This window comes from Sebastes fasciatus, chromosome 18 (assembly GCF_043250625.1).
Source record: "Sebastes fasciatus isolate fSebFas1 chromosome 18, fSebFas1.pri, whole genome shotgun sequence".
Classification (NCBI taxonomy): Eukaryota; Metazoa; Chordata; class Actinopteri; order Perciformes; family Sebastidae; genus Sebastes; species Sebastes fasciatus.
Genome location: NC_133812.1, coordinates 21,120,074 through 21,133,353, shown reverse-complemented (window position 1 = coordinate 21,133,353; position 13,280 = coordinate 21,120,074). Strand labels below are relative to the sequence as shown.

The 13,280-nt window shown below is 37.3% G+C and overlaps 1 protein-coding gene across 2 annotated transcripts in view; it reads left to right on the top strand.

The window, feature by feature from the left end:
• The window catches only part of tbc1d32 (TBC1 domain family, member 32), a 94,738-nt gene that overhangs the window by 31,266 nt on the left and 50,192 nt on the right, over positions 1–13,280 (top strand). For both annotated transcript variants that reach the window (XM_074614741.1, XM_074614740.1), the window contains exon 24: positions 10,230–10,355. In XM_074614741.1, the coding sequence (XP_074470842.1) occupies positions 10,230–10,355 (126 nt within the window). The remainder of the gene's footprint in view (positions 1–10,229; positions 10,356–13,280) is intronic.

The window sequence follows — 13,280 nt, the reverse complement described above, 5'->3', positions numbered from 1 at the left end:
CGTTACAATTTAGTCATAAAATTAAAGGACGTCAACATTGTCAAAATTTTGACAAAATGAAGACTGCATATTGTAGTTTTAAGTGTTACGGTAGGCTTAAAACTAAGGTTTATTGTGAAGGATAATAAGCTAGAAATGGCTTAAAAATGTGTTTATGGGAGATATAAAGCAATCTGTGCAAGAGGATGTTTTACATACGCAGGTGCATATGTGTCTTAGTTGTGTGTGCAAAGCTCTGGTGGCTGCTTTGCATCGCTTTCCTTTTTTTTTTTTATAAAGCTTTCTGAATCACAATAGCTTTGACTTGTTTGGAGCCTTGCTGACTCACTCGCTCTGTCTGTGCCTGTCAGTCAGCCCACTCCTATTAACATCCAGAAGCCAAGTGAAAGGAACAAGATGCTCTATTCATCTGACACCCAGACTGATGGATTCACTGGCAAACTTACACTCTGTGCCTCCGTGTGGCTCTCGAACTGTGCTAAATGTAGCCTTTTATTAACAGTAAGCCAAGTCATACCACGTACATTTTTAGGTAATTGTCGTAAACCTTCAACTTCTGGGTAAATCTGCAGTATTAATGTTTGGCCATGAACACAGCAAAGTCTATGTTTGAAGCTTCCACACAGCTTGATTTAATTCTTTATCATAGGAAATGGTGCAGTGATAAGAGGTCAATGCAATTACATTATTTCACACTCGCTTATGTCTTTTGCCAATGTGTTGATTGATTGTGTTCAAAATCAATTCACCATTCACCATATTTACACACTATTGTATTGCTACTATATTATATGTGGGGGTGCTGCCCTTTAATACACACCCACATGACCGATGTGAACTCCAACAGTTGAAAGCAAAAAAAAAAGAAAAAACTCGTCCTTTTTAACACACAATAAAATTCTGCCTGTTTTTTTTATTCGATTTTCTGATTATCCACAGCCTGAAGGGATGTGGAAGCGTGGTATAGTGATGGCGCTTTATTGATCCCAGGGGAGGGAATTGCATCAGTGAAGCAGCTACTTCACACAAGGACATTACACTTATTAATAAACAATGTGTCAAAAGAAATATAATTAAAAAGCATATAGAGGGAACAGGAGAGTGCAAAATAGGGCCAAGATAGAAATAGTTATGAAGGTTGTATTATGTTGTGAGCGTATGGCTATTAAGTATGTGTATAGTACGTACACTATTTAGGTATATAATATATATATCATAATGACAGTAAAAGCACATGGCAGGTATTGAAAATACATTTACAATGGGTAATTCATAAAAGTTCTATATAAATGCAATCCATTCCCCATTTTCATTTAAAGGGCCAGTGTGTAACATTTCATTTCATCTATTATCTGAAATGGGATATAATATTAATAAGTAGGTTTTCATTAGTGTATAATCACCTGAAACTAAGAATCGTTGTCGTCATATCTACATAGGGAGCAGGTCCTCTTCACAGAGTCCGCCATGTTGCTCCGCCACAACCCAAATAGCTGCAGAAAGTTTGTGTAAAACGAGCAATGTTGATGAATTTTGAGCTGATTATTTCCTGTGAATTTTTCATCAGAGATACATTTTCCTGTTATTTTTAGGAACTTTTAATCCAACTCTCTGTCTGTATTCTGTATTGTTTTGAAATTTTGATAATCATACATGCTTAATAGGTTTCTCTTTAGACAAATTCAGTGTTTTCTTCTCCCTGACACTTGAGCTTTTTGGTTGTATTAACTGGGTACTTTTCGAATGCGGGATGAGGCTGTTTAGCAGAGAGGGAAGGCTCAGTGAATATCACTGTGCCCTTATTCTGTTTATATCTTTAATAATAATATGTAAAACTGTAAAAATAACTATTTAATTTAGTTTTTTTCACAGAAAAAGCTGAGATGTAGGCCATCTGTATATTTATTTAAAAAGGTTGTCTTACACCGCTTAAAATCAAGAAGGCCTCGTGACCCCCCTGTGAAGCTTTGGCAACCCCTAGTGGGGGTCGGGACCTCCAGGTTGGGAACCAGTGGGTTAGACTGTTGTAGTTTTGTATTTAGTGGAGAACAGCGCCTCCTGCAGCGTAAAGGTCAGTAAAGCTCTGCAGTAAACAACAGGATTCATTAATATACTGAACTGTGTTTCACACGGTTGAACTTAAATATTTATTTCCAAGGCTCCCCTTTCTTACAGTGCTCAGATATTTCATCACATTGTTTGATTATAAAGTGAGTGGTTTTGCTGCCTTATTTTATTTTACTGTCTCCAAGGAAGGGGATCGATTCCCTCCTGGAATTCAAGACAAACTGTTTGGTTCAAAAAGTTAAAAAAGCTTCATTATCACGGCTACATAATTAAAAACATGACCGTTGACCCCACACTGGTCTGTCTCAGTTCAAACAATCGAACAAGTTATGCATTGGTCTTGTTTTTAATAATGTAGCTACGATAATATATACATATTTTTACTTTTTGTACTTTAATGAAACGGTGTGTTTTCCTTGTGGATGGTATTAGTCTACCGCTGCACCAGGAGCACCTGCTTCTGTTTCATCCAAGTAGCTCTTCATCCATTGTCTCATTATTTTTCTGTTTTTGTATTTGACACTGGGTCATTTGTATTTAACTTAATTAGAAATGGCACTAAAAATGTATTAAGTTTGACTCTCTGAAACCTGCAGATACTCTTACCTGATGCTTGGTACCACAGATTTTGCATATATTTTTTTATTTTCCACTGAGACATAAAGTTAATTTGAAAAAAGAACTCTAATTACGCAGACAACCTGGCAACCAAACACCTCTCTGGCTAAGAGACTCTGTGTTCTTTGTGTTTATATCGCTGATAATAGATAACACAACCTATGCAGGTAGGATAAAAAAAAAGAGATTTACTTAAGTGTGTGTGGCTTCATCTGAGGTCAAACGAAGACAGACACACATGCTGCAAGCTTGTGCGAGCGGACTCGGACTCAATAATTGGCACAGGCGTCGATCTATCACGAATGCCGCATAATGAATAATAAATAACGGGTCCATGTTTAGAAAGATAATTTAATTGTGAGAAATATGCTCATTTGTGTATTTTAATTTCTGGATGCTTCTCCATTCTTAGTAGCTGCATATTTGCTCCCTGACACCCATTTTTTGTACCAATTGTGAATATATTCTGTGAGGCGTTGTGGTAGTTGAAAGGAAAAGTCTGGCATTGAGAGACAACAAGTCTCTTAATACTTTCGACTTTCACACCCTGTCTGTAGCACTCAGCTCCAAGACCACTGGTTCCTACTGAGGTCATAGATCTTTAAAAACGGGTCATACATCTATAGTGGCAAAGGTTCAGTAATTTCCTAAATCAGCTTGCCACTGTAGTTATTATTAATAAAGTTCTTTATTATTATCATATGCACAACATTTACAGAGAAGCAGTCGTTGGCAATGAAAGTCTTGGATCCCTCCAACAATGCTCATTAAATATTTATAAAAAAGAAAATCTTGCAAGTAAAAAGCAAAATGAGAATCTAAGACATGAAATAGTGCAAGTTAAAACATAAGGCTAAAATATAAACATAAATAAAATATAAATGAAAGTAATATGAATTTGTGGACAGTATTGCAAATGAATAAACTGAATGTAAAGATTACTCAAACAGGAGTAAATGGTGCATATGTATACTGCATCATTTGTATACTACATTTGTATATGACTATTTTCAGCTGCGGATTTATGCACATTTAATGCACATTTCGGTAACATGTCGGTGTATCTAGTTTTGACTCAAAATAAACTACAGTGTCCATATTAACTGTAATGAGTGAACATAGTGTACCTAATTGAGGTGTTTTTAATAGTTTTTGGAGAACAATGGAGCTCTATGGCACAGAGGAATAAGATCTATCAGGCTTTGGATACACAGACATTAGTTGTTAGTAGGATCACATTGTTTTTTTCATGGGATTTTTTGACGTAACATATAGAACAATATAGAGTATCCTTGAAGCAGCCATCAGAATGAATGAAGGAGCAATTTTCCTGAAATTGGACCAATTCTACAATTGGCTCTAGTAAGAGTTCACCTCGCAGCAGTTTGAAACCAGCCTCAGCCTCCAGCAGAATGTCACAATGTCTTTATAGGCTGTGAAACTTTTCTAACGTATTCATCGCAGGTTTAATTACCAGCACCACTGTCAAACAAACGTGCACTGAGCATTCCTGAAGTGCAGCCCTTCTTAAATTTAAAAAAAAAAAAAATAAGCCACATTTTCCCCCCTCTTGATCTTCACAGCTCTGTTTTCCTTGTTGCTAAAAGCCTCTTTGTTGTCATGGCAACCAGCGCTCTTGCATGTTTTCTCCCCTGTCTGAATTGTTTGGATGCCTTTATTCTTCTCCTGTCTCTGCTATTGATGACGGCTCTGAACACGTCATGTGGGCTGAGCTTCACACATTTTAACCTGGTTTGATTTAGATTTTCTTTTTTTTTATGTGATTTAATGGTCAACCTACTTTTTAATTTTACCAGCGATGAGACAAGGAAGGACACTCACATAGCATGTCTTGTTAACACTGACCACCTATGCACTAAGGTGGAGCAAAATGCTGTCACAGTCTTTATTGTAGCTGGAGTTTAAGAGATGATGAAGATTGTTTGCAGGAGGGTCCAGATGTTCTCAGGTGCAGCCTCATCTCTTAAAAATGATGTTCCCATACTACAAAACTACATTGTGAATTACTTTTCGAGAGAAATGTATTTTGTCACAGATTACGTTTGTTTTTGACTTATCACAAATACGTTTGTAGGGATAGTCTGCGGAAAACTGTGTAGGGAAGAGGTCAGGGTGGTAATTGGTTCAACAAACACCAGACTTTCGTCCAGGAGAGCGCTGTTCGTGTCCCGTGTGAAGCTAAAACTCAACGTTCACTTATTTTAATCATGGTGTAACAGAGTAGTTTTGTTGCGTTTTTGTTGTCATTTTAAGTCAAACTATGATGTTACTAAATCTAACCAAGTAGTTTTGTTGTTGTTGTAAAGTTAACAAAGTAGTTTTGTTGCGTTTTTTCTTTTTTTGATTTACAACGTGTTTAAAACTGTTTAAAGCAGCGACCGCAATCCGGGAGAAAATACATTTCCCTCGAAATGTATTTGAGAATGCAGTGTAGTTGTAATGGAACGTCATTTTGTAGGAGATAAGGTCGCGAGGTGAAACCCTGACATGTGAGAACCGAAAAGGTACAAATACGGCTTCGACGGGAACATTTAGTAATAGAACTAAGACAATGTCTTTGTGGCAGGTCAAAGAGTTATTTTGTCTTCATTTGAGTTCAGCTGTGGTCGTCTCACCTCCCCAGACGAAGCAAACTACATTAGAATAGATTAGGAATAAATAAAAGAAAATAAATATGTCAGAGTTTCATTCTGTGAAAGCACCAAAGAGATTACTTTTTGTTTTAGGCTCAGTAGTGACGGATTAAAAAACTCCCCACAGTGTAGTAACATTTCATGGTGGTATTGGGAGCAGTGTCAACGCCCAAATGAAGCTTCTAATCGATCTTTCCAGCCTGCTACCTGATTATGTGCAGATCATTAATTAAAGCAATTGTTTTCATTCATAAAGTGTGGTGTTGTTAGCAAATTTGTGTCCATTTGTATCATAAAAGCAGAACTTGCAAACTGATTTTACTAGTATTTGCCGTTTCCACAGACCTACGGGAAAGGATTCCTTCTTATGGCCACATTTCCAGAGCTTTTATTTGCATTACTGCACCTTTTAATGATGTTATGATTGATTTCAGCAGGCCCTCCTGACTGTCCATGATATAATAGAGGCCTCTCAAATAGTACGTTCGTTAGGTTGACCATTTGCATCTTACCTCGGGCATGACTAATCGATCATGCAGGCAGTCATATTGGCAGCAGATTGGTTTTGATTGGTTTATTCATATATCCTCTGATGCATGTAGGCACATCATCAAGGGAGTAATTATCTGTCATTAATGAGCGTTTCAACATAAGATAAGTAGCGTTTCCAAAATCTTAACCATCCAGCTTCTGTGTTTCCCTTTGTGTCCTAGTGGAGAAAGTGAATCTTATTTCCAAAAAGGACTTAACAAGTCTGAAATCAAATTTAACATGGTCATTCAGTTACTCCTTCTTTTTTTAAAACAGCTATTTTTTGTCAAATTAATAGTGCTGCCCCACTGCCCTGATTTATGTTGTTTTTTATGCGTTACACTTCAGGGTGTTTGGCATCCTACAGAGCTAACTTGGCACAATTAAAAAAGCACAAACTGTCATTACTATATACATAAACAGTATATATAATGCCTTGCTGACCACATACTATGCTTAGCTAGTTAGAAGCAAACACAAATCACTAAATTTGTCAAAAATAGTTGCTGTGATCCCTTTTCAAAAACAGCATAGTAATTACCTGTGTCTGTTAGAGTCATAGATATGACACAGTTTTATTTCTATGGTTGGAGTAGCCAAACAGTCAAATTCTATTGTTTGTTTTCAGACATTTTTTGCTGAGAAGTGTTGGGTACAGTATGTTACTGCAGGCTCACAGAGAGCTGTCTGTACCTGGGAAGCAAAATTTGGTAGCAGTCTTCTCTTAAAACTGACAACTCTTTGGGTTGCAACCTTAAAAATTAAATAAATGAAATATCGCTGAAATGATTCACTGTTTATTTGACTGACAGAAAATAAATCTGCAACTATTTTGATAACTAATTAAAAGTTATTTTCTTAGTAAAAAATGCCAAAAGTTCCAGTGTCTGTTCTGATTCCTTATGTCAAGGTACAGGTAGTACTGGTAAAAGGTTATGTTGTAAGGCAGAACTCTCCAACCATTTTTCCTCTGAGAGTTAATTTGACAAAATGAAAGTGGCCAAGAGCTACTCATAGCACCAAGTTGTACATTGCCAATAGCAGACATAATTTCTGTCTTACTTTTATGGTCCTTTAATAACGTTTCAGCCACCGCAGTCATTGCCTCTATTACAATCTCGCCATAGGCGAAGGGCTCTCTGTGTTTCGTGTGGATGTGCTCCACTAATCGAAGTCTCTGTTTGCTGTGTTGGCCTTCTTCATCAGTTTGGTGAACAGAGACAGTTGTCTTTTATTGTTTTCAGCTCCTTTACTTTCTCTGTTCGTAGACTGCTACCAGCCGGAAAGTCCCGTGAAAAGTCGCTGTGGACTTTGGTGATGTTACATATTTTATCGACACGCTCGCATTGTCCACCGCGGTCTCACCGAAGAATGTGAATATTTACTGGTTTTCTTAATCTGCTAGTATGATAGTAAACTGAATATTTTTGGGTTTGGACGGTTGGTTAGACAAAACAAGCAATTTGATTAAATCAACTTGGTGCCCCGGGAAGTTGTGATGGGCATTTTTATGCCTCAGGGGACAGCCGTAGCCGGAGGCATTATGCTTTCGGGTTGTTTGTCCATCCGTCTACACCATTCTCGTGAACGTGATATCTCAGAAATGCCTGAAGGGAATTTCTTCAAATTTGGCACAAACCTCCACTAGGACTCAAGGATGAACTGATTAGATTTTGTTTGTCAAAGGTCACTGTGACCTCATGTCTGTACCATTCTCGTGAACGTGATATCTCAGAAAACACCTGGAAGGAATTTCTTCAAATTTGGCACAAACATCCACTTTGACTTAAGGATGAACTGGTTTCGAATTTGGTGGTCAAAGGTCAAGGTCATTGTGACCTCACACAATATGTTTTTGGCCACAACTCAAGAATTCATATGCTAATTATGACAATTTCACACAAATGTCTCATAGGATAAAATGTTGAAGTGATGACATTTTGGACAGACATGGATGTAAACTGCAACTTGTTGGCAGAGACATACAACCTCGAGGTGGTAATTATCATTTTTTAGTTTTTCTAACCATTTTCTGATGGTTTATAGATCAAAACAATGAATTCAGAAACCTTTTTATAAAGGTAGCGCCCTGTGTTCGTAAAACTTAATTCCCAGGTTGGCTTTAGTTAAACCCTTACTCCTGTTGTTGCTTTATTTTAATAACCCATAATTATTTCCTACCTATTTCTTATATGTGACTGCACTGTATCAGCATTGATTCATGGAGAGACCTTCGTCTGGTCAGCTAACATTACTGCCAAGCAGCTGAAATATAGAGTGATATTGTGCTTTTAGCTGACGTGTGTCGCCTCACTGTTTTGAGCGATGCTCGTTCATGTCCATTTAGAGCGAGCACAAGCATGAGCCCGACGCTGACTGACTTTCGTTGATTTCATGGCCACAGGTGTCGCTGTTAAGAAGCATTTCTGAAAGTTACAAATAGTCCCTTTAAATGATAATGAAAAGAATCATTAGTTGCAGGCAACACAATTACCACTGCTGTTTTCAAAAGGTTGCCAAGAATTGCTATTCAGAACAGCTAAACATTTTAAAAGACTTCTGATTGGACAGTCAGTCTCTAACCCACTTGATAAGAGAAGCCTATTAAAGAGACAAACTGGAAGCAGGCCTGGTTCTCTACTTCTTAGTTTCAAACAGAGAGAGGTCAGAAGGGCTGACAGCCTCTTGCTGTGCTGCTGTCAGAGTGACTGAGTAGAGCTGTCAGTCAAACACGAGTCCAAGCAGCTGCCCAGCACATCAGGAAATGAAGCAGCTGCTTAAAAGGAGAGAAGTGTTTCACAAGGACAAACACACACACAATACACCAAACAGCATGCAGAGCTTAACACTACCTCTTATATGTCAGTACAAGAACACACACACACACACTGTTAGAAGTTGAAATGCCATTCTCTGCAAAACAGGATCAAAGTTGTTTTAAACTGCCTTTTAAATGTGTAAAAATAACTCTGACATTTCTCTTCGTTTCATCGTGCATTTGTTGATTTTTAAGCCGTATTTTGAAAAATGGTGGTACACTATTAATGATAATGAAGAAGGAAATCAACTTGGACGCAAACAAAAAACTGTCTAAGATTACAGTAATATACTACGCTTGTGCAAAATAAGAGTGAAATAAATATATTTTTGCTTATTTAAAGACTCGCATGACCTTAAGCATCAATCTATAAGAAATAAGCAAAAGATGGTCTGAGAGTGTTATTGATTAAGATCAAACAGAAGCAGTTGAATCATCCTAAACGTGCTCCGTCAGTCTATTAGCTGACTAATTGGTCGTAATGGTTACGCTCCAGCTCCATACTTAATGCACAGATATGAGAGCGATATCGATCTTCTCATCTACTTCCCGGCAAGAAAGTATAGATTTGACCGTCAATGTATCTTTAAAATCTCTATCATATTATACATATACATATGGATTGCTGTAAAAAGTTAAAACCATTGCAACTGTATTTGTAGCGCATCAAGCGTCAGTTTGTAGCTTCATGTCACCGGCTTCCATTGAAAATGACTTGTAGAGTTGTGATGTTGCTTGTAGTGTGCAGTTTAAGAGGCTTTATACAGCGCTCCTAATTGAACCCCTGAGCTAAGGGGAAATCATTTTGCAAAAGGGACAAACTTAAGTTTGAAACTTGAGGTACTTTATGCCAAATTAATTGAAGGGGTAGAGCGCAGAGCAGGCTGACAATATGAGAATTAACTAGATTGTTTTGATTAATGCTGCGCGGTGACACACATATCTCTCTGATACACACTTAATTCAGTCTAAATTAAGATTAGCCCTGGTGCTGATCGGAGGAGGAAATGGGGAAGTAAAATTTGGGTCTTGGGAAACGGGTTCCCACCTGTGTTCTCTTGGGATTTTTCTGATTATTCCATCATAAATTATTACTAATAAAACTGTGACCACTTCAGTAACGCTGGAGTTAAAAAGATATTATGAAGCGTTTCCTCCCTACAGGTGTTGGATCATATAAAACAGAGCTAAAACACACTGTCGTGTCCCAAAACGCTGCTTGAGCTTGACAGCCTGCTTGAGCCGGGTGTCATTACCAGCAACTGAAAATTAACCATGAAGCTTTTTCCCAAGGGGTTCCTACTTAACAAAGCTTACAATTTGCTACGGCGAGCTGCTGAAAAATTGTGTTGACTGATCCAGCACTTGCAGACATACAATGCCAGGGGAAATAGACAACCAAAGTCCAAATGGGGTCTTTGTCTGCATGGTTGTGCCCTGCTGTACAGTATGTACTACATTACTGTTCTGCTACAGTATCTCTAAATGCCAGCCCCCTCTGTATTTTTGATTTCTTGTGCGTTTTATGTGTGTTTCTGCAGACTGTTCAGTGTGCTCTGCTGTAATCTGGACTCCTTTCTGCTGCTGGAGAGCCAGTTCAACATCTGCTCCATGCTGCTGCAGAGTCAGAGGGAGAACGTCGTCACCGAGCTGGACACCGATGATGGGTATGAACCAATTACTTAAACAATTCTGTCATAATGATCAAATTATTTCTATCATTAGTGGTTAATCACAGAGATTAACATTATAGCCTTTACAACTTGCAAAAAACAAAATACAGTATTCTATTAAAGTAGCTTAACTTCTGCCATAAATCCCAAATAACAATACATTCAAAAATATGTATTATTAGTCATTTTCATAGGGACATCTCAAGAAGTGCATGATGGGAACAGCATCACTTAGCTGGAGCTTATCATAATGGATGTAACTGAAGTCAGGAAGTATTGAGAGAGAAAATAATGCCTTATTGGTTTAAGTCTTTTTCCATTAGTTGACAATAACAAAATATAGAATTACACCAGCCTTATAATTTAATTTAATATAATTTGAAAACACACAAAGGCTCTCTTCTCAATTAAGGAAACAGTTCCAACATTTTCCAACGGATTAAGCCACCTTTTTTTCCCCCTTAAATCTCTTTTAAAACACAATTTGTTGCACTTTTACCAAATAAAATTTGTGCTGTGTATGTCTAATAATCAGTTTTATTATTTTAATATCTAATTATTATATTCTTGTCATATACTTTATTTAGTTTATTCTTCATTTTATGTTCTTTTTTTATAATGCTTTTATTTTATAATTGTTTTATTTTGCTGTTGTTAAGCACTTAGTAGTTATGTTTTCAAAGTTTATATACAAATTATTTATTAGTATTTTTATTATTGGGAAATGATTCACTTTCTTTCCGAGAGTGAGATGAAATTAACATATTGTGTCTGGTTTGTTTAGTCTGTAAACAAGCAAAATTGTAACTATTTCTACTTCTACTATTTCTTGGCGAACAACAGTTTATTCATCCGCCCAGTTATTTTATGTAGCGACTCCGACTACAGCGCAGGTTGCCAGATACAGTCAGTGGGCACTTGTTTTTGAAAAGGTCTCTGTAAAGGCACAATGATGACAAACCTTGCGTGATGGCGTCCACCTTGTGATGATGTTCAGAGTCACAGCGCTGTTGTTTGTTAAGAGACAGTTGCAGCACCTAAACTCCCCCTAAAAACCACAAATTGTTGTTTATACATTTTGTTTTTATGTACAAATTAAACAAATGTGATATATCATAATAATTAGTGAGCTTTAGAGGTATTAGTTGGTATATTTTTGAACTTTTGACAGCCAGGCTATCTCCAGTCTTTATGCTGAGCTAGGCTAACCACGTCTTTATTTTAGCTATTTTCTTAACACACATACATTAACTTGATATTTATCTTCTCATGAAACTCTCGGAAAGAAAACAAATAAACCTATTTCTGAAAACTATTCCTTTAATATGCTTCCTGTACTTAAACATTGCCCTCATATCTTTCCTAGGAAGTTCAGTTTATTGCAGCCAGAACCGAGTTGAACTGAAAGAAGTTATTTCAGACATTTAGACATTTCAATAGTTTCCACATTGAGCACACTCAGCTTGCACCCAGTCATTCTCTCTCGTTCCGTAAAGGCTTTTTGCTCCTCCGTGCATCACCCTGAAGTGATGGAGCACTTTCAAATTTAATCATTGCTCAGGGTGCGAAATTGTTTGTTTGTTTGCCTTGTCACAAATAAAATGAAATAAATCGGAAAGACAGTGAAAAGGCCATTTCTGAGAGTGGGTGTTCAAGAGCCCCTCTCTCTTGGTAACGGCTGGCGGAACTGTGGCTATTGGTTATGAATGGAAATGGCCCTGAAATGCCAGCACACATTGCATGTCTGAGTTCTGGCTCAATTTTGGGAGAATGATGACTTGTTAATTTATTCTCCCATCTCCCTTTCGTGCCCTCTCTTCCCCTCATGCTCCCATCATCATCGCAGACATCATCTCCTCGTCTTTTCACTTCTGTTCAATGTTTTTTACTTTTTGGCATGTGATTCACCCTACTTTTTGTTGTCATTCATTTTACCGAACACTCCATTTCTTTTCTGCTCTGACCTTTTTAATATTGGTGACACACAGTTTCACCAAAACTACTTTGTGAACGCAATCACATTTTATTTGACCCCAGCTGTTTGAGCTTTGAGTGATATGACTTTTTTTTTATTCACAAAGAAATGTATGCAAATTACATTTTGTGGCAAACAGGCCATTGGAAAGAGAACTGTGCGAGAAAATAGTCTCCTTTATTACCAAATTCCAGTCCAAATTGCTTCAGCTGTAAGAACTATCCACCAAGGCTGACACCCTTCGACCCTAAAGTGCCTTTATAATTGGAATATTCTCTGATCTTATCTAAAATTCTAACACTGAAACCCTCTCTCCTTCTTTTCTTCCTTGTCGTGCAGTAATGATACAGTCATTCAGAGGCTTCAAACTGTACAAAGTCCTTTAGAAGACTTTTCAAAGAAACTTATCTGAGCTCCAATACATCGGGGAAGTTTTTAAGTGTTAGTGAACTGGATGGCATATTAAATAGCGTGGGCTCGTCTACCAAAAGTATTATAAGATACTTGTAATATTAGACGTACTTGTATTGTATTCTACGACAGACCCAATGTCCTTTTTCTTTAAATGTCTTTCTCATAGAGCTGCCCCCTCTTAGTTGATTAGCTGAATAATCAGTCGTTTTGGTCTTAGTAGACTAAGATTTCTTAAGTCAATTAGTTGTTTTTTATGCTTTGTTCATGCCAAATTACTTATTTAAAAGAAATATATGAGCACATTTCTGGTAAACACAAGATTTAAAGTGGTGCTTTTGTGTGATTCTTTGTGGAGAAACTCAGTTTTACAGATCCGTTGATTGAATCAACTAATCGATTAGTCAACAAAATCGTATGCATGTTAGTTGACTAAGAATTTCTTTGGTCGAGGACAGTGTTTCAGTGCATGAACGATTATTATATTAGAGCCATTAGAGTTCATTGTATTTTGTACTTCCTTTTGCACCACC